At 53.3% G+C, this 26,236-nt stretch overlaps 3 protein-coding genes across 7 annotated transcripts in view; 1 reads left to right on the top strand and 2 right to left on the bottom strand.

Annotated features, from left to right (window-relative positions):
• Positions 1-1,107: 1,107 nt before the first annotated feature.
• On the bottom strand, positions 1,108-8,584 carry LOC310904781 (uncharacterized protein). Of its 2 annotated transcripts, XM_083849953.1 has the most exons (9): positions 4,589-8,582; positions 4,187-4,272; positions 3,741-3,859; positions 3,089-3,212; positions 2,768-2,891; positions 2,520-2,666; positions 1,967-2,145; positions 1,532-1,657; positions 1,108-1,238 (listed from the first exon to the last, which is right to left on the bottom strand). In XM_083849953.1, exons 1-9 carry the CDS (start codon positions 5,150-5,152, stop codon positions 1,136-1,138), a joined length of 1,572 nt encoding a protein of 523 aa, XP_083706079.1. In that variant the 5' UTR covers positions 5,153-8,582; the 3' UTR covers positions 1,108-1,135. The 2 variants fall into 2 exon arrangements, with proteins under 2 accessions (XP_083706079.1, XP_083706078.1); XM_083849952.1 differs by having other exon boundaries at positions 3,741-4,272; positions 4,589-8,584.
• A 5,694-nt stretch (positions 8,585-14,278) lies between these two features.
• On the top strand, positions 14,279-21,749 carry LOC310880523 (uncharacterized protein). 2 transcript variants are annotated; one of them, XM_083796450.1, is made up of 9 exons: positions 14,279-18,268; positions 18,585-18,670; positions 18,998-19,116; positions 19,645-19,768; positions 19,966-20,089; positions 20,191-20,337; positions 20,712-20,890; positions 21,200-21,325; positions 21,619-21,749. In XM_083796450.1, exons 1-9 carry the CDS (start codon positions 17,705-17,707, stop codon positions 21,719-21,721), a joined length of 1,572 nt encoding a protein of 523 aa, XP_083652576.1. In that variant the 5' UTR covers positions 14,279-17,704; the 3' UTR covers positions 21,722-21,749. The 2 variants fall into 2 exon arrangements, with proteins under 2 accessions (XP_083652576.1, XP_083652575.1); XM_083796449.1 differs by having other exon boundaries at positions 14,280-18,268; positions 18,585-19,116.
• A 1,645-nt stretch (positions 21,750-23,394) lies between these two features.
• ME3 (malic enzyme 3) overlaps positions 23,395-26,236 on the bottom strand; it is a 142,325-nt gene continuing 139,483 nt past the window's right edge. For all 3 annotated transcript variants that reach the window (XM_083796472.1, XM_083796471.1, XM_083796473.1), the window contains exons 11-14: positions 25,748-25,890; positions 25,285-25,458; positions 24,534-24,632; positions 23,395-23,675 (exon numbers count right to left, since the gene is read on the bottom strand). In XM_083796472.1, the coding sequence (XP_083652598.1) occupies positions 23,514-23,675; positions 24,534-24,632; positions 25,285-25,458; positions 25,748-25,890 (578 nt within the window). In that variant the 3' untranslated portion in view covers positions 23,395-23,513. The remainder of the gene's footprint in view (positions 23,676-24,533; positions 24,633-25,284; positions 25,459-25,747; positions 25,891-26,236) is intronic.

The following is a 26,236-nucleotide window of genomic DNA, read 5'->3' as shown; positions in this document are numbered from 1 at the left end:
TGCATCAAGGCTGCCTGATGAGTGATCGAAGTCCCCGAGAGTTTTAGGAGGAGAGAATGAAAACTGTGAGAGCGTGGGAGAGAAAGAGAGCTCTTCACTTTCTTGTACGAAAAATTCGACCTGTCCTTCAGTTTTGCGGTGTGCTGAGTTAAAGTCCCTGGGATAGGGTTTGGCCCTTCTGGCTTCCCTTCTTTTCTTCTTTTCTCCAAAGTTTCAAACTCTCTCTCTCTTTCTCTCTCTGTTTTTTTTTGGCTATGTGCAGACCCAAGAGGTCGTGGAAAACTCTTTTTCCAAAAAGGGGCTCTTAACTTCAAAGCTCCATTGGGAGCAGTACCAACAGGGAAGGAAGACTTGCTGCTAATCCTGGGCTGAGTGAGGGCAGGTGCTTGATGGCTTTTTCTGGGAACAAACAGAAGTTTCCAGAGAGCTGTTACCTTGGAAGTCCCACCCTGGAAGGATCAAGAGCTCCCAGCTCTTCCCAGCTCTCCAGGCACAGGCAGGTGCTGATGCTGGATACTAAGAGCACCCGGCTTTCAGCAAGGGTGAAGCAGCAGCCTCAGCTAGGAGGCATTTGTGGCTGTCTTGGGAGGCCACAAGCGTTTCTTCTTTAACTGCTTAACAGTCCCACAAAAATCATGAGGTGGGTAATTGAGGGAACAGAGCATCTCTCTTATGAAGAGAGGCTGGGAGAGCTGGGACTGTTTAGCCTGGAGAAGAGAAAGCTCAGGGGGGATCTTATCAGTGGATGTCAACATGCCTGCAGGCAGGGTGCAAAGGGAACGGAGCCGGGCTCATTTCAGTGGAGCCCAAGGACAGGACAAGAGGCGATGGGCACAGAAAGAAACACAGCGGCTTCCATCTGTACCTCAGGAAACACTCCTGTAGCGTGTGGGTGACCGAGTCCTGGCACAAGTTCCCTGAGAGGCTGTGGAGTCTCCCTCCCCAAGGGGAGATACTTGAAAGGCATCTGCACAGGACATGGTCCTTGGACACTGGTGCTGGGTGGCTCTGTTTGAGCAGGGGGTCGGCCAAGCTGACCTCTTCAGGTACCTCCCAACCTCAACATTTCCGTGTTTGTGTGAAAGCAGAACACTACAAAGCCCGTGCTGGTCCCTCCAGCAGGAAGCAACAGTCTTTATTGGGCTGACAGCTGCTCACAGCTGCGAGGGGTCCGCGCTGGTTTCCTTGATGCTCGTGTCATCTTCGGCATCGGAAGCACAGGGACTTTCTCACCAACGCTAGGGAGAGAAAAAGAAAGGGCTCAAGTTTCATTTCCAGTGAGGGCAGCTGAGTGACACTCCCTGCTCCCTTCAGCCCCAGTCCTGTGGAGCGTGCATATGCAGGAGTCCCAAGGGTCTGTGTGGCCCTGCAGAGGCCCCTCGTGTCCCAGTCAGTGAGAGGGAATCTACGCAGCGCCAGGCTGAGGCGCTGTGTGAGGCCGGGCTGGAGACCTTTGGCCAAGCAGCTACGGAAGGCCAGGGCAAGGGTGCTTCTGAGCCCAGGAAAGAAGGCTGTTGCAGGAGAGGTTTACCAGATCAGAAGATCCTCTGCAGAATTCCCGGGGATGTTCAGAGGTCTGCTCTTGGTCTTGTCTTGCAGGGCCTCCTTGCTCTTCTCCAGCTGTTTCCTCACCCGCACACTCCGCACCGAAAGGCAGCTGCAGCAACAGAGAAGAAAAAAACTCTCAGGTGGGCTCTGAAGGTCCCCACGTGTGCCTGCCCAAAAGCAGGGAGCACAGCCTCCTTCCACTGTGGGTGCATGGCTGTCAGCGGCAGGGGAGCTTTAGGACTCTGGCTCTGCAGGGGGACGGCTGGAGGCAGGGCCTCTCCATGGTTATTGCCTCTCCAAAGCAGCTGGTGGATGGAGAGCCCAAGCCCAGAGCCGAGCAACCCGCATGCTGGATTCCTCGGGCTGCCTGCTGCAGCTCAGCTTTTCCTGGCCTTTGTTGGAGCTGGCCCACACTTACTTGGTGCTTGATTTGCTCAGAGGAGCTGTCTCAGCCTTCTTCTCTGGGGGGTGAGGGATGAGGACGTGCTGCTGCTTCATATCCCCTGGTACCATCTGCAGAGACGTTTTCAGTTCCACAAGTGCCGTGCAGGAAGCACTCTCTGCCTGCAGCCTCGGCATTTCTGTCTGCGTCTTCTGCTACAGGGGAAGCAGAAACAAGGAATGGTTTTAGATGCAGGTGCTAATGTGGGAGCTGTCACATGGCAGTGGGGCAGTCGTCCCCGCAGGGTTTCCCCAGGCTCAGGGCACTTTCCCTGCAGCCTTCTTTCTCTCAGAAAGGCAGCGTGAAAGGCCTCAGCCCTCGGCCTCTGAAGCTAAGGGCAAGAACACTTTCACTGCAGTAGGCTTTGGAGGAGCCCTCGTCCTTCACAAAGGAAAACAAGGCTCAGGAAGGGCAGGTTTTTCTCTTTGAGAGAAGCTTCCTGGCAGAGCTAAGAGGGGAAAAGTGTGCACGTGGCCCCCTGAGAGAAGAGAAAGGTTCCTTCTGGAGTGCTTGAAAACAGTTGCCATACCCAGATACTCTCTCCTCCGTTCCTTTCGCCACGAGCCTTGCACTTTTCCCACACGTGCTGTCTCTCCCATTCTTTTTTCAGCTGCTCCTCAGCCAGCAATGCCTGCAGAGTTCTTTCAACTTCTTGGCCGTACAGGCAGCATATTTCCTATGGGGGAGAAGGGCACGCAACGATCAGAGAAACATCAAATCTCCATGAAGGCAACCCGTGAAACAACCCGGCAATGGGTACACAGATCCAGTGGCTACCTGTCCTGCTCTCCGTTGACCCTCACAGGCAGGGGCTTCAATTTGGGGCCAGGCCGCAGCAGAGCGCTTGTCCTTCCCCTCTTCTGCCATCTTTGAGGAGCTCTCCTGACGTGTTGTACGCAGCCTGCAAGCACACAAGAGGAGGATTTGCTGCTGTAGCTTTTGCTCAACAACTGGGTGCCAGCAAGGAAAGGGCAGTCAGCAGGACATGTGTCGGGACCCCTGTGGAGTTCACCAAGTCCCTGTGTCCAAGGGAAGCTGCTCGATGACCCAAGGAGAAGGGCCCAGGAGTTGCCTCCCCCGGCTCCCCCCCAGCCTCACCTGGGAGAAGGCTCTTTTTCCCCAGCAGCCTGGCCCAGCTTTGCCTCCCCTTTCACCCTGGAGAGTCTGGACAGAGAGGGACTCTGGCGTGTGAGCAGCTGGCTCTTAATAGCAGGAAGCACCCCTGTAAGGAGGAAAAGAGAAGGCTAGTCAGAGCTGCTCTTTGGTGGCCACGCAAATAGGCAGGGAATGAGCCTCCCTGCCTGATCCGGTGCTACTTCTAAAAGGCAGAGCAAGCTGGCAGGTGGGTTGACCTAGAAGGGAGTCTCCTTGGCCACCAGCATTTCACAGGTGGGGAAGGGAGTCCTGGGACTCTCTGCTGCCATCGTAGCCCCACATTCTCCCTTTGGGCACATCCAACCCTCAGCGGGGCTTTCGGTGGACAGGAGCTCCAGGAGGCCAGTGCGGAAGAGGCCTAAGCACTGTCGAATGCTACGGGAAGCTCTGGGCTGCCCTGCCATCGTGGTCCCGACCAAGGCCCAGCAGAATTACTGCCGCAGGGAACTGGGGTCGGAGGAGGGGCCTCATCCTGTGCAAAGCGCAGCCTTCCAGCCTTGCCTCCGTACACGTTGCCCTCAGGAGGACATTCAGAAGGGAAGGGCAGAGAGGTCTCCCAGGGGCTGTCACTCCCAAGAGCCCGCTCTCACGTTACCTGTTCTGTTAGACTCTCCCTCCACCCTTGCGTCTCCGTTCTTTTCCAACGCAGAACCCTTGGGTGCTTGAAGAGGCCCTTCCCCTGCGGCTCTTCCACGAGGTATGTAGAGCCCAATCCTGGAAGCAAGACCAAGGCAGTGTGACTCCAGGGCACCATATCCTAGGGCTGTAGGGCGCTGGTCTTGGTGCCAGCATCTGAGAGGGGCTTGCTGTGGGCCGGGCAGGGAATAGACATTCCCCCAGGCCGTGGTGCATGAAGAGAACGGCCCCTCTTCCAAAACAAGCGCGAATCGGTGTGGAGAGAAGGAGGAAACAGCGCTTGGGAAAGTCTCCCTCCAGCTCCTCCCTGAGCAAGGAGCAAGCCCTGGCACTGCTGCCCTTCCTGAGAGGAGCTGAAAAGCTGCCGAAACGCTCAGCCAAGGGCCGCAGAAGCAACGCGCCCACCTGGGAAAGACGATGACACCTCCAGACGCTGGATGTGGGACAATGCTTTTTCTCTCCGATGTGGCCAAATCCGTTGTCCCTGTCCTCTGCAGGAGAGACAGTCCTGGGTGAGACCATGGCCAGGAAAGGATGCCCTTGCCAACGAAGGCGTCGGGGCTGCTCAGGCAGAAAGCTGCCCACGGGCAGAGCTCGCAGTGCTTAGCGTTCACCCCTCCTTACAAGCAGCACAAGCTGCCCAGCGAGTGCCTGCACCTGGTAAATCACTGCCTGCCTTTGTGCAAGGGCAAGACTCGTGTGCCTCATCAGGAGACGAGTCTGACCCAGAAGGAGAAGTCCCTCCCAACGGCCTCTCGGGGGATTTCCCAGGAACCCTGGGCTGTGCTGGTGCAGTGAGAAACTTACACTGAGGCGAGATTTCAGCAGCTGGCCGTTGCTATTCAGGTTGTGAACGAAGTCGGAGGAAAACTGCATTTGGACTCCGCCCTTGCGGAAGACCAGACAGCCAATGTCCTTGAAGATGAAATCAACGCCCTGCTTCTTTGCAAGGGTGTAGGAGAGAAAGAGCAGGGTCTCTTGAATGCAGCGCTGCACGGTGTCCCGAGGAATGCTGGTGTCCAAGGACAGCCAGGCATAATTCAGGAAAACAAATGGAGGTACACCTGAGGGAAAAGAAGCAAGGAGCCAAGTAAGTAAGACAGGCCTGCAGAGGAGGGCAGTCCCGTTTGGGCATCTGCTGGGCCCTCCAGCACCGCTACAGAGCTGTCTTGCTGACTGCTCGTCTGGAGGAAGAGAATCCCTGAAAGACAGAGCTCCAAGAGCCTGGTGCAGCACAATCGTGGTGCATCGCTGATGCCATAGAAGCTGATGCCCAGTGTCGGGCCTGCACCTGCAGCTGTGCGAACTGCTAAGAGCAGAAGTCAACCACCAATGCAGCCAGCATGGTGCCAAAAGCATGGGGAGGGACATTTCTGGGAGCTGGTGTGTGGAGGGACGTGCAAGGCATTGGTGGGCCTTGGCTTGTGAGGAGCTCAGGCCTTTCTCAGGACCTCCTGGAGGAGCTGTGTAACCCCTCCACCGCCCTCCCAGCAGCAGCTGAGCATGCAGCCCAAAGTCCCTGCACGTGGAACCCTGACATTCATCTCTCTTCTTACCAGGAAAAGTTTCTTTCTTGTATGGCAGTCCATGAACATTGGCAAAGTGCTCCGAAACCTGGAAGACGGGCTTCTTTACATCGAGGAGCTTAAAGCCTGCCACGGGCCGCTCCTGTTTAACAGCAAAGAAGGCACCCAGCCCAGGTATTCTGACGCCCTGAAAAGCAAGAAATCAGGAACACGGATCAGTATTTCTGGGGCTTCTCCAAGCAAGAAGATGGGCCCTCATGCCTTGGCCACTGCTCATGGGAAGGTGCCAGACAGTGTCATTCTGGAGAGCCCTGGAGATGGCCTCGATGGCTGGGATTTTCCCAGCTCCCTGCTTTTTGCCATCTAAAGTGGAGCTGGGCTAGTAAGAGCAGAGCCAACACCCTCAGCTCAGTAAAATCCCCCCAAGGAGTTCCCAACAAGTAGGGGAAGCCTTGAGTACCGGCACCAGCTACATGCTGGCCTGCCCACTCTGGCCACAGGCAACGCACAAGCACCAGGCAGTACGGATCCTGTCCTTCTGCTGGAGCTGGGCTCTTCTTTTGTGCATATTGCCAGAGCAGCAACGGGCCCCTGGCACATCTGCAGTTTGCAGGCTAGCGCTGGGGTGTTTCTTCTGCTTGAGGAGGCGTTCTGTGGGGTGGCAGCTCTGGGAAGGAGCAGGGTATGAGGGGAGCACGAGGCTGCAAAGCCCACCTTCACAGAATCACAGAATCCTGGAATCGTCTAGGTTGGAAGAGACCTCCAAGATCACCCAGTCCACCTCTGACCTAACACTAACAAGTCCTCCACTAAACCATATCACTAAGCTCAGCATCTGAACGTCTCTTAAAGACCTCCAGGGATGGTGAGTCAACCACTTCCCTGGGCAGCCTACCTTGTTCAACGCGAACTGCCTGCGGATGAAGTGGGATACTGCATCCCAAACTTTCACAATCCCTGAAAAGCAAGGGAAAGAGAGGTCATGCTGCAAGCCAGCCTTCTCCTCCAGCACAGTCCTTGTGGCCAGTGGGGCCAGTGTCTATGTCCCGAGACCCTCCCTCTCTCTCCCCACAAGAAACCACAGCTCCAGAGGGCTGCGCTGCTGCCTGTTCCTCAGGCACCTCCTGTTGGGCTCACCATCGTCCGGGAGGTGCATGAGTGTTGGACACATGAGGCGGCCGTTGCACAGGATGGGAGCACTCCTGGCCTCCATCTCGCTCCGGCCCTCCTCCACTCGTCACCAGGAGCTGTCCCACGCGGGGACGCCGCTTCCCAGTGCCTTTGGCTCCTTCCTGCAAGGCAGCTCCTCAAGAGCACAGCGGCAGCCCCAGCAGAGCAGCACCAGCCACTGCCTCCTGAAGGCCTCGCAGCCAAGTGAGGGCAGCTTGCGGCGCGCAGGGCTTTTGGGCAGGACGTGGTGTGATGTCACAGACGGCCCCGCTGTCACCCCATCGCGTGTCACAATAGGGGCTGCAGCCTGCCCTGTCAGGGAGCTGCCTCCCCTGGGAGACTCCTGCACCCTGGAGATTCGGGCAGAGCAGTCCCCAGGCTGTGAGGGTCACTGCAGGGTGCTGGCCCCGGGGCTTGCCCCAGGAGCAGGAAAGCTGGCTGCAACTTCTCTTAGCGCTGTCCAAGACTTTTACTTGGGCTGAAGCTTCCCACATCATCCAGCCATAGGTGCAGGGAGCACCGTCCCCTTCCACTTTCTGTGCATGAGCATCAGCTCTGGGGAGTTTTTAGCCCACGACCACGGGCAGCAGAGTGACCACTGGAGTTAGAGCCTCTTCGTTTTCATTCCCTCTCTTAAGCAGCCGGTGGGTGGATGGCCAAAGACTGCAGTAGAGTGTTGGGGAATACTGTGACTCCAAAGGTGTAATAACACAAGTACATTTTAAAAGAGGTCAGTCAGAAGCTTTACTAACACTGACCGCAGTGCAAACAGCATTTGGGCAGCATTTCTCGCTCCTCTTCCGCTTTTTCTTCCAAGTGGTTGCAGCTACCCCGCTGTAGACCCCTCTAGAGACTGTTCCAAATAAAGGAAAGTGGTGAGGAAAATGTAACGTTACCGCAGCCAGGTGTGCGTTCTTGCGAAGAATGGGCTCCAGACAGTTCTTTGTATGTTAATAAGGCCAAGTACCCATGCCAGGGAGGCTCAGACTCTTTAGGGAGCTTGTCAACTGCCACAGACCACAACATGGAGTGATGGCACTTGGTGGAGCCTGCGGAACTGGCACACCCGGTACGGTCTTAACAGAAGCTGTACATACCTGCCTGAGCACTTCTGCAGGATATACTAGGAGCAACAAGCAGATTCTGTGACAAAACTCCAAAAATCCTCTTTTGAGAAAGCTTAACTCTGGAGAAGAGCAAGGTCTCAGGGAGACATAAATGAAGGACTGGTATCTACCTGAGGCCTCGGTCCAAAGCCCCGCTTGGCATGGAAATGAGGAAGACGATTGACAGAGTCAGGACTGGTGTAACAATGTCATTGTATATGTTGCCATAGCATTTTGCTGCAAAGTTTGTATGAACTGCTGAATATTTTAATGGTGACCTCCCATTTCCCTAATGGCAGAGGGGTCTCACGATCGTGAAACAAACTTCAGTAAAACCTTTGTAAATCTGCTCTTGGGTCCGTGTTTCCTCTTCTGTCACACAACGCCCCGAGTCCGGGGAAGTCCGTCCCTTGTATTTGATGGCAGTGTGGGTAGTTACGAGTATCTGATGTGGTCCCTTCCGGCTGGGCTTTTGCTGGCATACCTTGACAAAAACAGTCTTCTGGTTCTAGAGTGTGGAAAACCTTGTAGAAAGGCTCTGCAAGAGCTTCCTTTACATGCAAACAGACATATCGTGCATGTTTCACTGGGGCCCTGAAATAAGTTAATATTGAATTGTCAGTCAACTACATACCAGATTTATGCGGTTCTTCAGGAAGGCGCATATGCCATCATGAGGAAGGTGCGCATGCCATCCCATAAGGATATCGTGAGGAGAAAGGCCATGCTTCCTATTCGCGGTGCTTCACATATACATCGGTATAAAGATTTGGGGTGTACTGGCAAGCCAGTGCCCACTAGAGCCCTATCCTCCTGTGGCTCTGATATGTCAGGCCAGGCTCTCGGATCTGATATACAGCAAAAGACAGAACATGGCATGGATCATATAAAACATTATCACAGAACAATATGAAGAGCAAAGCAGTCAACATTTCAACGTTTCCTCACGTGCACACTCCGCACTGAAAGGCAGCTACAGCAACACAGAAGAAAACTCTCAGGTGGGCTTTATACGTCCCCACCTCTGTCTGCCCAAAAGCAGGGAGCACAGCCTCCTTCCACAGTGGGTGCATGACTGTCAGCTGCAGGGGAGCTTCAGGACTTCGGGTCTGCAGGGGTCAGGGCCTCTCCATTGTCATTGCCTCTCCAAAGCACTGTCTGCAGCCTCTGCATTTCCATCTACGTCCTATGCTACAGGGGAAGCAGAAACAAGGGGTGTTTTTAGGTGGAGGTGCTAGCGGCCCTATTTGAGCAGGGGGTTGGCCAAGCTGACCTCTTCAGGTACCTCCCAACCTCAACCATGCTCTCTTTGTGTGAATTCAGAACACTACAAAGCCCGTGCTGGTCCCTCCAGCAGGAAGCAACAGTCTTTATTGGGCTCGCAGCAGCTCAGAGCTGCAAGGGATCCGCACTGGTTTCCCTGATGCTTGTGTCATCTTCGGCATCGGAAGCACAGGGACTTTCTCACCAACGCTAGGGAGAGAAAAAGAAAGGGCTCAAGTTTCATTTCCAGTGAGGGCAGCTGAGTGACGCTCCCTGCTCCCTTCAGCCCCAGTCCTGGGGAGCATGCATATGCAGGAGTCCCAAGGGTCTGTGTGGCCCTGCAGAGGCCCCTCGTGTCCCAGCCAGTGAGAGGGAATCTACGCAGCGCCAGGCTGAGGCGCTGTGTGAGGCCGGGCTGGAGACCTTTGGCCAAGCAGCTACGGAAGGCCAGGGCAAGGGTGCTTCTGAGCCCAGGGGCCTCATTGCCCAAGGAAGGGGCTGTGGCTAGTGGAAAGAAGCCTGTCCCAGGAGAGGTTTACCGGATCAGAAGATCCTCTGCAGAATTCCCAGGGATGTCCAGAGCTCTGCTCTTGGTCCTGTCTTCCTGCAGGGCCTCCTTTCTCTTCTCCAGCTGTTTCCTCACCCATACACTCCGCACTGAAAGGCAAAAAGTTGTTGATCCCAGCTGCACAGCTGCAAAGCTTTGACAGCAGAGAGGGCACGTGCCTTTCCCCAGTGTTATCTGCAACTGGGTAAGCCGAAAGCGCTCTTGTGAGCAGTGGAAGGCCTCAGTTTAATCCACATCCAGATGAATCCCTATCTCACATTTCCTATGGGTGAAATCGGTCCTCTCCCCAAAGGGGAGAAATTAAAGAGCCCAAATTTCAAGGAAACCCTTTCAAAGCTGTGAATGCTGGTCTTTTAACGCTTGGTCCAATGAAGTAATGAAGCTCTTTGGCAGCAGCCAAATTGCAAACAAACCCCGTCTTCATGATTTTCAGCAGCAGATTGGGCACATCCCCAGTCAGCATGCTAGCTGCGGTGAATACCGTGGTGAATGTTTATAAAACAAGGTAATGCTGAGTTTCCCAGCACTGAACAGTTTCTGTGCTTCCAGTCCAAACAAATTAAGATTAGACTTGCAAAATAGTTAAAGCACCCATTATACATGCTTGCCCTTTTCTTACTCTTCCCTGAGAATCTGCTCCTGGCCCCTGCTACATGGGCAATATAATTGTTCACTTGGCTTAAGCCAATGTTGTTTTTTTTATTACTGCGGCTTGAAATGAGTCAGTTTAAAAGTGGCTGAGATCCTCAGAGCTCTGGAGGCACATAACCTTCATAGTGCCAGCTCTCCACAGCCATCTTCTCAAGGTAGCTACCTGGCATTTGGATGTTTCCTAAAGGAGCTTGTCTGGAGCGTACCAGTCAGCTCAATGCCTGAGCACTGTCAGCATCCACAGACTATGTGTTCCTGGCATACTTTCACAACCCGCTCAATTAGGTGATCTCAGAACACACTTTGCCGTGTGCCACCAACCCTTGTGCTGAATGTGGCATATGTTGGTACTAGCATTCCCTTAAACACAGGTTGAGAGGAATGAAAATAGTTATTTTTGATTCTTGATGCAAGTAGCAATGAAAAATGTTTGGGCTTGTAGTCATTTGTCCCTCTAATTGACTTTGTTCCACAGTAAAACCAGTGCCCAAGTGAGGGGCTGCACAAGGCTTCCCTAACAAGGCTCTTCTGCTCTCTGCAGAGCAGAGTTTTCTAAGGGATTAACTTCAATTTCTCCCTGCTCACCTAGGGTGCTAATGAGCTCCATCCTTTACTTTCATGCTATTGCTTTTGTTGATGGGAAGGAAGGTGAATTATTTATTTATTGTTTTGTCCTTCCCTTAACAGTCTAGAGAATGGCTACCAGACTGCAAAAGGTCACCCAAGATTTGAAAAATACAGCTCAGGCACCAGCAACCTGTTGATCCCAGTTATTGAAAAACACAGCATGCTCCTCCCCATTTCAGTCCACACGTGCTGTCTCGCACCACAGACTGACAGCTTTTTAAAAACATTATTGTGAGGGAGCAGACTTTGACCTGTGTGGTACCAGCAGTGGGTGGCAGGCCCAAAAGGAAGTGAATCAAGTCCTATGAGGTGTAGGTATGAAGTGTAGATAGGTGTCCTGTGGGGTTGGTCACCCGTGACCGCGTAACAAGCTGTGTTTCTTTCTGTGCCCATCGCCTCTTGTCCTGTCCTTGGGCTCCACTGAAATGAGCCCGGCTCCATTCCCTTTGCACCCTGCCTGCAGGCATGTTGACATCCACTGATAAGATCCCCCCTGAGCTTTCTCTTCTCCAGGCTAAACAGTCCCAGCCTCTCTTCATAAGAGAGATGCTCTGTTCCCTCAATTACCCACCTCATGATTTTTGTGGGACTGTTAAGCAGTTAAAGAAGAAACGCTTGTGGCCTCCCAAGACAGCCACAAATGCCTCCTAGCTGAGGCTGCTGCTTCACCCTTGCTGAAAGCCGGGTGCTCTTAGTATCCAGCATCAGCACCTGCCTGTGCCTGGAGAGCTGGGAAGAGCTGGGAGCTCTTGATCCTTCCAGGGTGGGACTTCCAAGGTAACAGCTCTCTGGAAACTTCTGTTTGTTCCCAGAAAAAGCCATCAAGCACCTGCCCTCACTCAGCCCAGGATTAGCAGCAAGTCTTCCTTCCCTGTTGGTACTGCTCCCAATGGAGCGTTGAAGTTAAGAGCCCCTTTTTGGAAAAAGAGTTTTGCACGACCTCTTGGGTCTGCACATAGCCAAAAAAAAACAGAGAGAGAAAGAGAGAGAGAGTTTGAAACTTTGGAGAAAAGAAGAAAGGAAGGGAAGCCAGCAGGGCCAAACCCTATCCCAGGGACTTTAACTCAGCACACCGCAAAACTGAAGGACAGGTCGAATTTTTCTCACATCACTCATACAAGAAAGTGAAGAGCTCTCTTTCTCTCCCACGCTCTCACAGTTTTCATTCTCTCCTCCTAAAACTCTCGGGGACTTCGATCACTCATCAGGCAGCCTTGATGCAAGTTGCTGTAAATTCTACTTGGGTCCTCTTGCTGAACTCTTGCTGCCCTTGGCTTAGAGATCCCAATAGACATGGAGATCTACAGGAGTAGATGGGAGCAGGAGGGTTCAGCTCTCTCATCTGCTTGTTGGTCACTTGTGCTCACATTATTAGCACCGTCTTCACTCTGCAGGTGCTCTGCAGGAGTCTTTTTAGACCCGTGTCCATATCTTGAGGGTTACTTTAGCGAAACCTAAACCACACCATCCTGAAGTCTACTGGACCAGGCCTATGTAATCTGCTACGTCACCTAGTGCTGAAAGCATGCGAACGAGTGAGGGTGCCACGGAGATGCCCTCCGTGTTGTGGGGCACACACTTGTCCCTCAGGACACCTCACAGAAAACGTGCGACGTGGCCATCAAGCACATGGAGACACTGAGGGAGTGCCAGGCACAAGCTCTATATTAAATACTACTGAAGCATATCTTCTTTCTTATTTCCTTTCAAGATTTAATAAATAAATAAATGGCATTTCTAGCATTTTCTTCCCACACCCAAATGGATCGCCTTGCACGCCCCCTGGGGCACTCTCGAGGTTTGTATGGGACTGAAATGAGAAAGTTTATTTCTCAGTGCTGGGTTGCTCGGCTCGGTGGTGGCCCTACAGGAAAGACGCTGCCTGAGTGTACAGAGAGAGAGAGACAAGCTGCTCCCTGACAGGGCGGCTCCCGACCCATCCTCTGACAGCCCTGGCGGCCATTTTGCACTTCTGGTTTCCCCCCGTGGGGGGAGGCCTTGGGCTGTCCCCAGCACGGCTGTCAGTGATGGTGGGCGGCATTTAGACCCAAGAGGCCTTTCTTTTCCTTCTAAAAGAAACTTGCTGAAGGAAACGCGCTCTCTGGAGATAGCAGTGCAACTCTAAAGTTTTTTTTGAGTTTTGTGCAAACTCAAACCCCTGCCGGTGAGGGCCAACGGAGGGCAGGAGAGGTAGCCTCTTGGATCTGTGTACCCATTGCCGGGTTGTTTCACGGGTTGCCTTTATGGTGATTTGATGTTTCTCTCTAATCATTGCATGCTCAGCACAAAGCATGTTCTTGCAGGCATTGCTCTCCTGCGCACACTGCCAGTGCACAGCCAGGGAAGCAGATGCTGCAGCAGCTCAGAGCAGAAGGCCACGGTTGTTCAGTCATCCAACACAGCTGCAAGGGAGCCTCTGTTCTTTTGGAGAACTGCAGGCCTCTGGGTGCACCAAGGGACGGGGTTCCCCTACCTCTTGTTCCCTCTCTCCCTTCTTTGCCGGGAGGGTCTGCATCTGGGCATCTACTTCTCTGATTTGGCAGGTGGCTGCCACAGCTTGGGCCATGGCTTCTCCTTGGGCCAGACCTCAGAAAATGGACGATGGTCCTTCAAGGACATTGGCTGTCTGGTCTTCCGCAAGAGCAGAGTCCAAATGCAGTTTTCCTCAGACTTTGTTCACTGCCTGAATAACAACGGCCAGCTGCTGAAATCTCAGCTCAGTGACCAAGTGACAGGACCAAGAGCAGAGCTCTGGACATCCCTGGAAAGACTGCAGAGGATCTTCTGATCCGGTAAACCTCTCCTGCAACAGGCCACAGCCCCTTCCTTGGGCAATGAGGCCCCTGGGCTCAGAAGCACCCTTGCCCTGGCCTTCCGTAGCTGCTTGGCCAAAGGTCTCCAGCCCGGCCTCACACAGCGCCTCAGCCTGGCGCTGCGTAGATTCCCTCTCACTGGCTGGGACACGAGGGGCCTCTGCAGGGCCACACAGACCCTTGGGACTCCTGCATATGCATGCTCCCCAGGACTGGGGCTGAAGGGAGCAGGGAGCGTCACTCAGCTGCCCTCACTGGAAATGAAACTTGAGCCCTTTCTTTTTCTCTCCCTAGCGTTGGTGAGAAAGTCCCTGTGCTTCCGATGCCGAAGATGACACAAGCATCAGGGAAACCAGTGCGGATCCCTTGCAGCTCTGAGCTGCTGCGAGCCCAATAAAGACTGTTGCTTCCTGCTGGAGGGACCAGCACGGGCTTTGTAGTGTTCTGAATTCACACAAAGAGAGCATGGTTGAGGTTGGGAGGTACCTGAAGAGGTCAGCTTGGCCAACCCCCTGCTCAAATAGGGCCGCTAGCACCTCCACCTAAAAACACCCCTTGTTTCTGCTTCCCCTGTAGCATAGGACGTAGATGGAAATGCAGAGGCTGCAGACAGTGCTTTGGAGAGGCAATGACAATGGAGAGGCCCTGACCCCTGCAGACCCGAAGTCCTGAAGCTCCCCTGCAGCTGACAGTCATGCACCCACTGTGGAAGGAGGCTGTGCTCCCTGCTTTTGGGCAGACAGAGGTGGGGACGTATAAAGCCCACCTGAGAGTTTTCTTCTGTGTTGCTGTAGCTGCCTTTCAGTGCGGAGTGTGCACGTGAGGAAACGTTGAAATGTTGACTGCTTTGCTCTTCATATTGTTCTGTGATAATGTTTTATATGATCCATGCCATGTTCTGTCTTTTGCTGTATATCAGATCCGAGAGCCTGGCCTGACATATCAGAGCCACAGGAGGATAGGGCTCTAGTGGGCACTGGCTTGCCAGTACACCCCAAATCTTTATACCGATGTATATGTGAAGCACCGCGAATAGGAAGCATGGCCTTTCTCCTCACGATATCCTTATGGGATGGCATGCGCACCTTCCTCATGATGGCATATGCGCCTTCCTGAAGAACCGCATAAATCTGGTATGTAGTTGACTGACAATTCAATATTAACTTATTTCAGGGCCCCAGTGAAACATGCACGATATGTCTGTTTGCATGTAAAGGAAGCTCTTGCAGAGCCTTTCTACAAGGTTTTCCACACTCTAGAACCAGAAGACTGTTTTTGTCAAGGTATGCCAGCAAAAGCCCAGCCGGAAGGGACCACATCAGATACTCGTAACTACCCACACTGCCATCAAATACAAGGGACGGACTTCCCCGGACTCGGGGCGTTGTGTGACAGAAGAGGAAACACGGACCCAAGAGCAGATTTACAAAGGTTTTACTGAAGTTTGTTTCACGATCGTGAGACCCCTCTGCCATTAGGGAAATGGGAGGTCACCATTAAAATATTCAGCAGTTCATACAAACTTTGCAGCAAAATGCTATGGCAACATATACAATGACATTGTTACACCAGTCCTGACTCTGTCAATCGTCTTCCTCATTTCCATGCCAAGCGGGGCTTTGGACCGAGGCCTCAGGTAGATACCAGTCCTTCATTTATGTCTCCCTGAGACCTTGCTCTTCTCCAGAGTTAAGCTTTCTCAAAAGAGGATTTTTGGAGTTTTGTCACAGAATCTGCTTGTTGCTCCTAGTATATCCTGCAGAAGTGCTCAGGCAGGTATGTACAGCTTCTGTTAAGACCGTACCGGGTGTGCCAGTTCCGCAGGCTCCACCAAGTGCCATCACTCCATGTTGTGGTCTGTGGCAGTTGACAAGCTCCCTAAAGAGTCTGAGCCTCCCTGGCATGGGTACTTGGCCTTATTAACATACAAAGAACTGTCTGGAGCCCATTCTTCGCAAGAACGCACACCTGGCTGCGGTAACGTTACATTTTCCTCACCACTTTCCTTTATTTGGAACAGTCTCTAGAGGGGTCTACAGCGGGGTAGCTGCAACCACTTGGAAGAAAAAGCGGAAGAGGAGCGAGAAATGCTGCCCAAATGCTGTTTGCACTGCGGTCAGTGTTAGTAAAGCTTCTGACTGACCTCTTTTAAAATGTACTTGTGTTATTACACCTTTGGAGTCACAGTATTCCCCAACACTCTACTGCAGTCTTTGGCCATCCACCCACCGGCTGCTTAAGAGAGGGAATGAAAACGAAGAGGCTCTAACTCCAGTGGTCACTCTGCTGCCCGTGGTCGTGGGCTAAAAACTCCCCAGAGCTGATGCTCATGCACAGAAAGTGGAAGGGGACGGTGCTCCCTGCACCTATGGCTGGATGATGTGGGAAGCTTCAGCCCAAGTAAAAGTCTTGGACAGCGCTAAGAGAAGTTGCAGCCAGCTTTCCTGCTCCTGGGGCAAGCCCCGGGGCCAGCACCCTGCAGTGACCCTCACAGCCTGGGGACTGCTCTGCCCGAATCTCCAGGGTGCAGGAGTCTCCCAGGGGAGGCAGCTCCCTGACAGGGCAGGCTGCAGCCCCTATTGTGACACGCGATGGGGTGACAGCGGGGCCGTCTGTGACATCACACCACGTCCTGCCCAAAAGCCCTGCGCGCCGCAAGCTGCCCTCACTTGGCTGCGAGGCCTTCAGGAGGCAGTGGCTGGTGCTGCTCTGCTGGGGCTGCCGCTGTGCTCTTGAGGAGCTGCCTTGCAGGAAGGAGCCAAAGGCACTGGGAAGCGGCGTCCCCGCGTGGGACAGCTCCTGGTGACGAGTGGAGGAGGGCCGGAGCGAGATGGAGGCCAGGAGTGCTCCCATCCTGTGCAACGGCCGCCTCATGTGTCCAACACTCATGCACCTCCCGGACGATGGTGAGCCCAACAGGAGGTGCCTGAGGAACAGGCAGCAGCGCAGCCCTCTTGAGCTGCGGTTTCTTGTGGGGAGAGAGAGGGAGGGTCTCGGGACATAGACACTGGCCCCATTGGCCACAAGGACTGTGCTGGAGGAGAAGGCTGGCTTGCAGCATGACCTCTCTTTCCCTTGCTTTTCAGGGATTGTGAAAGTTTGGGATGCAGTATCCCACTTCATCCGCAGGCAGTTCGCGTTGAACAAGGTAGGCTGCCCAGGGAAGTGGTTGACTCACCATCCCTGGAGGTCTTTAAGAGACGTTCAGATGCTGAGCTTAGTGATATGGTTTAGTGGAGGACTTGTTAGTGTTAGGTCAGAGGTTGGACTGGGTGATCTTGGAGGTCTCTTCCAACCTAGATGATTCCAGGATTCTGTGATTCTGTGAAGGTGGGCTTTGCAGCCTCGTGCTCCCCTCATACCCTGCTCCTTCCCAGAGCTGCCACCCCACAGAACGCCTCCTCAAGCAGAAGAAACACCCCAGCGCTAGCCTGCAAACTGCAGATGTGCCAGGGGCCCATTGCTGCTCTGGCACTATGCACAAAAGAAGAGCCCAGCTCCAGCAGAAGGACGGGATCCGTACTGCCTGGCGCTTGTGCATTGCCTGTGGCCAGAGTGGGCAGGCCAGCATGTAGCTGGTGCCGGTACTCAAGGCTTCCCCTACTTGTTGGGAACTCCTTGGGGGGATTTTACTGAGCTGAGGGTGTTGGCTCTGCTCTTACTAGCCCAGCTCCACTTTAGATGGCAAAAAGCAGGGAGCTGGGAAAATCCCAGCCATCGAGGCCATCTCCAGGGCTCTCCAGAATGACACTGTCTGGCACCTTCCCATGAGCAGTGGCCAAGGTATGAGGGCCCATCTTCTTGCTTGGAGAAGCCCCAGAAATACTGATCCGTGTTCCTGATTTCTTGCTTTTCAGGGCGTCAGAATACCTGGGCTGGGTGCCTTCTTTGCTGTTAAACAGGAGCGGCCCATTGCAGGCTTTAAGCTCCTCGATGTAAAGAAGCCCGTCTTCCAGGTTTCGGAGTACTTTACAAATGTTCATGGACTGCCATACAAGAAAGAAACTTTTCCTGGTAAGAAGAGAGATGAATGTCAGGGTTCCACGTGCAGGGACTTTGGGCTGCATGCTCAGCTGCTGCTGGGAGGGCAGTGGAGGGGTTACACAGCTCCTCCAGGAGGTCCTGAGAAAGGCCTGAGCTCCTCACAAGCCAAGGCCCACCAATGCCTTGCACGTCCCTCCACACACCAGCTCCCAGAAATGTCCCTCCCCATGCTGTTGGCACCATGCTGGCTGCATTGGTGGTTGACTTCTGCTCTTAGCAGTTCGCACAGCTGCAGGTGCAGGCCTGACACTGGGCATCAGCTTCTATGGCATCAGCGATGCACCACGATTGTGCTGCACCAGGCTCTTGGAGCTCTGTCTTTCAGGGATTCTCTTCCTCCAGACGAGCAGTCAGCAAGACAGCTCTGTACCGGTGCTGGAGGGCCCAGCAGATGCCCAAACGGGACTGCCCTCCTCTGCAGGCCTGTCTTACTTACTTGGCTCCTTGCTTCTTTTCCCTCAGGTGTACCTCCATTTGTTTTCCTGAATTATGCCTGGCTGTCCTTGGACACCGGCATTCCTCGGGACACCGTGCAGCGCTGCATTCAAGAGACCCTGCTCTTTCTCTCCTACACCCTTGCAAAGAAGCAGGGTGTTGATTTCATCTTCAAGGACATTGGCTGTCTGGTCTTCCGCAAGAGCGGAGTCCAAATGCAGTTTTCCTCGGACTTCGTTCACAACCTGAATAGCAACGGCCAGCTGCTGAAATCTCGCCTCAGTGTAAGTTTCTCACTGCACCAGCACAGCCCAGGGTTCCTGGGAAATCCCCCGAGAGGCCGTTGGGAGGGACTTCTCCTTCTGGGTCAGACTCGTCTCCTGATGAGGCACACGAGTCTTGCCCTTGCACAAAGGCAGGCAGTGATTTACCAGGTGCAGGCACTCGCTGGGCAGCTTGTGCTGCTTGTAAGGAGGGGTGAACGCTAAGCACTGCGAGCTCTGCCCGTGGGCAGCTTTCTGCCTGAGCAGCCCCGACGCCTTCGTTGGCAAGGGCATCCTTTCCTGGCCATGGTCTCACCCAGGACTGTCTCTCCTGCAGAGGACAGGAACAACGGATTTGGCCACATCGGAGAGAAAAAGCATCGTCCCACATCCAGCGTCTGGAGGTGTCATCGTCTTTCCCAGGTGGGCGCGTTGCTTCTGCGGCCCTTGGCTGAGCGTTTCGGCAGCTTTTCAGCTCCTCTCAGGAAGGGCAGCAGTGCCAGGGCTTGCTCCTTGCTCAGGGAGGAGCTGGAGGGAGACTTTCCCAAGCGCTGTTTCCTCCTTCTCTCCACACCGATTCGCGCTTGTTTTGGAAGAGGGGCCGTTCTCTTCATGCACCACGGCCTGGGGGAATGTCTATTCCCTGCCCGGCCCACAGCAAGCCCCTCTCAGATGCTGGCACCAAGACCAGCGCCCTACAGCCCTAGGATATGGTGCCCTGGAGTCACACTGCCTTGGTCTTGCTTCCAGGATTGGGCTCTACATACCTCGTGGAAGAGCCGCAGGGGAAGGGCCTCTTCAAGCACCCAAGGGTTCTGCGTTGGAAAAGAACGGAGACGCAAGGCTGGAGGGAGAGTCTAACAGAACAGGTAACGTGAGAGCGGGCTCTTGGGAGTGACAGCCCCTGGGAGACCTCTCTGCCCTTCCCTTCTGAATGTCCTCCTGAGGGCAACGTGTACGGAGGCAAGGCTGGAAGGCTGCGCTTTGCACAGGATGAGGCCCCTCCTCCGACCCCAGTTCCCTGCGGCAGTAATTCTGCTGGGCCTTGGGAGGGACCACGATGGCGGGGCAGCCCAGAGCTTCCCGTAGCATTCGACACTGCTTAGGCCTCTTCCGCACTGGCCTCCTTGAGCTCCCGTCCACCGAAAGCCCCGCTGAGGGTTGGATGTGCCCAAAGGGAGAATGTGGGGCTACGATGGCAGCAGAGAGTCCCAGGACTCCCTTCCCCACCTGTGAAATGCTGGTGGCCAAGGAGACTCCCTTCTAGGTCAACCCACCTGCCAGCTTGCTCTGCCTTTTAGAAGTAGCACCGGATCAGGCAGGGAGGCTCATTCCCTGCCTATTTGCGTGGCCACCAAAGAGCAGCTCTGACTAGCCTTCTCTTTTCCTCCTTACAGGGGTGCCTCCTGCTATTAAGAGCCAGCTGCTCACACGCCAGAGTCCCTCTCTGTCCAGACTCTCCAGGGTGAAAGGGGAGGCAAAGCTGGGCCAGGCTGCTGGGGAAAAAGAGCCTTCTCCCAGGTGAGGCTGGGGGGGAGCCGGGGGAGGCAACTCCTGGGCCCTTCTCCTTGGGTCATCGAGCAGCTTCCCTTGGACACAGGGACTTGGTGAACTCCACAGGGGTCCCGACACATGTCCTGCTGACTGCCCTTTCCTTGCTGGCACCCAGTTGTTGAGCAAAAGCTATAGCAGCAAATCCTCCTCTTGTGTGCTTGCAGGCTGCGTACAACACGTCAGGAGAGCTCCTCAAAGATGGCAGAAGAGGGGAAGGACAAGCGCTCTGCTGCGGCCTGGCCCCAAATTGAAGCCCCTGCCTGTGAGGGTCAACGGAGAGCAGGACAGGTAGCCACTGGATCTGTGTACCCATTGCCGGGTTGTTTCACGGGTTGCCTTCATGGAGATTTGATGTTTCTCTGATCGTTGCGTGCCCTTCTCCCCCGTAGGAAATATGCTGCCTGTACGGCCAAGAAGTTGAAAGAACTCTGCAGGCATTGCTGGCTGAGGAGCAGCTGAAAAAAGAATGGGAGAGACAGCACGTGTGGGAAAAGTGCAAGGCTCGTGGCGAAAGGAACGGAGGAGAGAGTATCTGGGTATGGCAACTGTTTTCAAGCACTCCAGAAGGAACCTTTCTCTTCTCTCAGGGGGCCACGTGCACACTTTTCCCCTCTTAGCTCTGCCAGGAAGCTTCTCTCAAAGAGAAAAACCTGCCCTTCCTGAGCCTTGTTTTCCTTTGTGAAGGATGAGGGCTCCTCCAAAGCCTACTGCAGTGAAAGTGTTCTTGCCCTTAGCTTCAGAGGCCGAGGGCTGAGGCTTTTCACGCTGCCTTTCTGAGAGAAAGAAGGCTGCAGGGAAAGTGCCCTGAGCCTGGGGAAACCCTGCGGGGACGACTGCCCCACTGCCATGTGACAGCTCCCACATTAGCACCTGCATCTAAAACCGTTCCTTGTTTCTGCTTCCCCTGTAGCAGAAGACGCAGACAGAAATGCCGAGGCTGCAGGCAGAGAGTGCTTCCTGCACGGCACTTGTGGAACTGAAAACGTCTCTGCAAATGGTACCAGGGGATATGAAGCAGCAGCACGTCCTCATCCCTCACCCCCCAGAGAAGAAGGCTGAGACAGCTCCTCTGAGCAAATCAAGCACCAAGTAAGTGTGGGCCAGCTCCAACAAAGGCCAGGAAAAGCTGAGCTGCAGCAGGCAGCCCAAGGAATCCAGCATGCGGGTTGCTCGGCTCTGGGCTTGGGCTCTCCATCCACCAGCTGCTTTGGAGAGGCAATAACCATGGAGAGGCCCTGCCTCCAGCCGTCCCCCTGCAGAGCCAGAGTCCTAAAGCTCCCCTGCCGCTGACAGCCATGCACCCACAGTGGAAGGAGGCTGTGCTCCCTGCTTTTGGGCAGGCACACGTGGGGACCTTCAGAGCCCACCTGAGAGTTTTTTTCTTCTCTGTTGCTGCAGCTGCCTTTCGGTGCGGAGTGTGCGGGTGAGGAAACAGCTGGAGAAGAGCAAGGAGGCCCTGCAAGACAAGACCAAGAGCAGACCTCTGAACATCCCCGGGAATTCTGCAGAGGATCTTCTGATCTGGTAAACCTCTCCTGCAACAGCCTTCTTTCCTGGGCTCAGAAGCACCCTTGCCCTGGCCTTCCGTAGCTGCTTGGCCAAAGGTCTCCAGCCCGGCCTCACACAGCGCCTCAGCCTGGCGCTGCGTAGATTCCCTCTCACTGGCTGGGACACGAGGGGCCTCTGCAGGGCCACACAGACCCTTGGGACTCCTGCATATGCACGCCTCCCAGGACTGGGGCTGAAGGGAGCAGGGAGCGTCACTCAGCTGCCCTCACTGGAAATGAAACTTGAACCCTTTCTTTTTCTCTCCCTAGCGTTGGTGAGAAAGTCCCTGTGCTTCCGATGCCGAAGATGACACGAGCATCAAGGAAACCAGCGCGGACCCCTCGCAGCTGTGAGCAGCTGTCAGCCCAATAAAGACTGTTGCTTCCTGCTGGAGGGACCAGCACGGGCTTTGTAGTGTTCTGCTTTCACACAAACACGGAAATGTTGAGGTTGGAAGGTACCTGAAGAGGTCAGCTTGGCCGACCCCCTGCTCAAACAGAGCCACCCAGCACCAGTGTCCAAGGACCATGTCCTGTGCAGATGCCTTTCAAGTTGGCTGAATATGAGCCAGCAGTGTGTTCAGGTGGCCAAGAAGGGAACAGCATCCTGGCTTGTATAAGAAGCAGTGTGGCCGGCAGGGCTAGTGAAGTGATTGTCCCCCTGTACTTGGCTCTGGTGGGGCCGCACCTCGAGTACTGTGTTCAGTTTTGGGCCCCTCGCTACAGGAAGGACATGGACGTGCTCGAGCGAGTCCAGAGAAGGGCAACGAAGCTGGTGAGGGGTCTGGAGAACAAGTCTTACGAGGAGCGGCTGAGGGAGCTGGGATTGTTCAGCCTGGAGAAGAGGAGGCTCAGGGGCGACCTTATCGCTCTCTACAGTTACCTTAAAGGAGGCTGTAGCGAGGTGGGGGTTGGTCTGTTCTCCTACGTGCCTGGTGACAGGACGAGGGGGAATGGGCTAAAGTTGCACCAGGGAAGGTTTAGGTTGGATATTAGGAGGAACTTCTTTACTGAAAGGGTTGTTAGGCATTGGAATGGGCTGCTCAGGGAAGTGGTTCAGGCACCATCCCTGGAGGTCTTTAAGAGACGTTTAGATGTTGAACTTAGCGATATGGTTTAGTGGAGGACTTGTTAGTGTTAGGTCAGAGGTTGGACTGGGTGATCTTGGAGGTCTCTTCCAACCTAGACGATTCTGTGATTCTGTGATTCTAAACCTCCACTGGCACAACTTGAGGCCATTCCCTCTAATCTTATCACTAGTTATCTGTGAGAAGAGGCCAACCCAAAACTACTGATACTCCCTGGGTGTTTAAATCTACTGATATTCCCCGTGGATATTCATGGCATGGTACCAGTTAGAGAGGTTGTTGCAGCAAACCCACACACCCTGGACCAGCTGTCTGAGCAAAATTCTTGCGAGAATCAGCCTTTCAGTCACAGATCACTGTCAATACCTTCCGGGGGGTTCTCCAAGCATTTTCTGTTTGGATTCCAGCTGTACTCAAGTTATTTGTTGAATTTTGATGGGGCTTTGGAAGCGTGTGGGGTGAACAGCACCTCTAACTACAACTTCTGGGAGACCCCCGACAGTGGCAGGTTTCAGAGAAGACAGTCCGTAAGGTCTTCCAAGAGTGGTAGGAGCTACTCCTGCCTTATGTGAGGGCGACTGGCCAGGGACCAGAGTGCTAGAAGATATGGCAATGCTCTGTGAGATTCTTGGTTTGGATAAGAACTCATTGAGCATCTCTTGCTGAGAAAAGGAACCACATGACTATTTTCAGCCTCTGTCCTTCCTTGGAGGACTCCCTACCTTCTCCTGTACCTGTTGTTACACAGCTGAAATGTAGTGTTTTCAAACCTGTAGAGGGAACATCAGTGTTCATGGGGTCCATGGGACTTTAAATGATGGCAAAGCCTGTAGTGCAAACTGACAGGGACAGGCTGGAACTATACTTTGTCTCTCTCTGTGTTGTACTGACTGCCCAGTGTGGACTTTATTTTATCCCGTTCATGTGCTCCCACAGAGAAAAGACAGTGGCAAGTAAAAAAGTACTTGGATTCATTTACTTCTATTGTTCTGCAAGGCTGGAGGTGCATTTATATCAGCAATGATATGGACCATGGGAACTGATGGAAAAAAAATGAGAAAACAGTTCTCATGAATCTTATACATCTTGCGTTTGCATGGCTGCGGAAGGCCACGTGTAATCATCAATAATGAATGAATCGTAATCAGGACTGTAAATAAGCTGTTTCACAAAAGCTTCCTTGTCTGCTGGCTCAGGATACCAAGAAGCAAGACCATGCTTGTAGGCCCAGTTAACAATCTGTGAAAAGATAAGCAAAAAGAGCTGATGAAATAACATTGACATGTTACGAAGTTAAAACCAACTGCAGTTCAGCACTGGCTGTGTTTTCCCTCTTTTTTTTTTCTTTTTTTTCTTTTTTTTTTTCCTGCCCTCAAAATTGTGCCTGGTTTTGCTTATTATTTCTCGTTAAGCAACCCCCTGAGTAGGCTGCACTTCATCCCTTGGGTGAGGGAATGCAAACTGCCTGCAGTTCCTGGCTGTTTAGAAATGCTTCCCCTGCCCTAGCAAAATGGTTGTGCTACTCAGTTAAAGAAGGTGAGCAGCCCTTTAACCACCTCTGCTTGAACTCTTAAGCTCCTGAGTTACGCTGTGCATCCCTCAGTAGCTCCTAGCAGGCCAACGTGATTCTTAGTGGGTGTCCCCTGAAAAGGAATTACAAATTTCATATATGCAGGGCACAAATCCCATAATTAGACAACAAGCCCAGATCTGGAAGAGTATTTAGATGCTTAGATCCCTATCAAACTCAAAAGGAGAGGTTCCAAAATAGCAATTTGGAACCTAAAATCTTTTGGCAACTTGTTTCATGTTTGATGTCAACCCTAAACCTGATTTTTGGAAGTGCTGAGCAGTCACAGCTCCAAGCAATAATGTAGAGCTTTGTGAGCTGTGAGGCATCCAGAATCAGGAGATACTTTTCAAATGTGGGCTTTAATGATAGAAGAGATCAAAGCAGCAATTCTGTCTGGAAGGATTCCCGAGAATCATTGCTTTAGGCTACAGAATAAGATGATTTTAAGAAACACAAAACAAGAACAATGCCAGGGCAATTTATGCCCTCCCTACCACAGAAAGTGGAAATAAATGAGTACTTACTTTGACAGCGATTTTGAAAGACACCTCTCTGATACTGTCCAAGGGGGGATAGAGTCTTCCTTCTGCAAGATTCTGTTCTGTCACCTCCGCAGCAATAGACTAGAAAGAAGAGGAAGACAGTTTACAGAGATGGTCTCAAGTGTGTGCCACCTTCACTAGGATTACACAACACATGGTTGAAACCTCGGCAGCAATGGAGCTGGGGTTAGTTCTCAATCAAACTGCTGAACTACACAAAATACCTGTGTGTATACACTTCATTACAGACTTAAAACTGCAGCCAGGACAATGGAAATGCTGTTTCAGGGCAGGTAATGAACAAAATCAGAATCACAGAATCACGGAATGGTTGAGGCTGGAAGGGATCTCTGGAGGCCATCTGGTCCAACCCCCCTGGCTCAAACTGGGCCACCGAGATCTGATTGCCTAGGATCATGTCCAACAACTTTTAAAAATCTCCATGGAAGGGAGATGCCACAGCCTCACTGGGTAAAATGCTGCTATAAAGGGTAGCAGCTGTGGGGAGTGAGGGGAACCCTGTTGCCACTCCTGCAGGTGCCTTCACAGGTGCAAGGGAAGGATGAACCTTGCTCAGGACTTCCTGCCCATGGGAAAAGCCATGGCTTTTTGCTGATGCTGTGCAATTTCTATGCAATACTTCCCCAGGTTAGCTTCTTGAAATTGCCACAAGTAGGTGCATGTGCCCCTTATAATATTTTTTAAGAACAGTAGTTATTTGCCACTTGGAAACCTCTGCTGTGAGGAGGAAGATATCATCAGAGATGTGTCGGACTCCGCAGGCAATGACTCCCAGTGCCACTCCTGGGAAGACATAGGCGTTGTTTCCTTGGCCAGGGAAGAAGGTCTGTCCATTGGGCAGGGTAACCTTTGAGAATGGGCTCCCACTGGCAAATATTCCTCGGCCCTGATCAAAGAGAGAGAAATAAACGTCCAAATTCAGAAGAGACATCTCATATGTCTGCCGCTTTCCATGATGTATACTCAGGAAACTCTGGTGACCAGGTAGAGAAATGTCCAGCAAAGCCATCCCCTGCTGATACTTCAGAAAGGCCTGGTCTCCAGAGCCATAAACAGGGTCATGAACAAAGCCACTGAGCACTGAGTGGGTGTTTGCACTGCCCGACTGCGTCACACTACAGGCACGGCCAGAGCGTATCTGGAGCCCCCATCTTCCCCGTGCTGAGATCCAGTACCTCAGTGAGGCGATAGCACTGCTCCGCTGTGCACTCTGCTTTACTTGTGGGGTTGCTGAGGGCAAACACGATGGGCCTCTCATTGAAGGCTGCCATGTCCTTCAAAATCTTCTCAGTGAAAGCTCCCGCGATGGCTGCGACACCTGAAACAACAGCAGAGGAGTGAGCAGGTGCTTTCTGACTGAGAGCAGCGAGCTGCACTGCTCCCTCTTGGTCACCTCTGCCACAAAATACTGTGGGAGGCCTCCATCTCTGGAGATGCAGGTGGGAATGTTTCTCGTGTTACAGAGAGATTAAAAGCCTGTTTCAAAATACAGCCCTTTGCTCCTCCAAATCTCCTCCTTGCAGCGCAGGGATCAGTGTTTGGGCTGGTCTGGATGCAGCTCTCAGCACCTTGCCTCCCGAATATTGTCCTCATCCTGCTCCACTCGCCTGGGCCACGCTCGCTGCTGAGAGCCCCAGACCATGCCCACAGTGGCACCTCCACCT

The sequence above is a fragment of the Anser anser genome (genome assembly GCF_964211835.1).
Source record: "Anser anser genome assembly, chromosome: 1".
Classification (NCBI taxonomy): Eukaryota; Metazoa; Chordata; class Aves; order Anseriformes; family Anatidae; genus Anser; species Anser anser.
Note: the sequence above shows the minus strand (reverse complement) of the source record. Positions and strands in the feature narration are given on the sequence as shown.

What these genes read in the sequence shown, in the direction of transcription:
- LOC310904781 (XM_083849952.1), bottom strand. Translation starts at nt 5,152, where the DNA reads ATGTCCCTCCCCATGCTTTTGGCACCATGCTGGCTGCATTGGTGGTTG. An exon ending in ACGGAGGAGAGAGTATCTGG is followed by an intron (nt 2,146 to 2,519) that starts GTATGGCAACTG and finishes CTTCCCCTGTAG; the next exon opens with CAGAAGACGCAGACAGAAAT. An exon ending in GCAGAGGATCTTCTGATCTG is followed by an intron (nt 1,239 to 1,531) that starts GTAAACCTCTCC and finishes TTCTCTCCCTAG; the next exon opens with CGTTGGTGAGAAAGTCCCTG.
- LOC310880523 (XM_083796449.1), top strand. Translation starts at nt 17,705, where the DNA reads ATGTCCCTCCCCATGCTGTTGGCACCATGCTGGCTGCATTGGTGGTTG. An exon ending in GAAAAAGAGCCTTCTCCCAG is followed by an intron (nt 19,769 to 19,965) that starts GTGAGGCTGGGG and finishes GTGTGCTTGCAG; the next exon opens with GCTGCGTACAACACGTCAGG. An exon ending in GCAGAGGATCTTCTGATCTG is followed by an intron (nt 21,326 to 21,618) that starts GTAAACCTCTCC and finishes TTCTCTCCCTAG; the next exon opens with CGTTGGTGAGAAAGTCCCTG.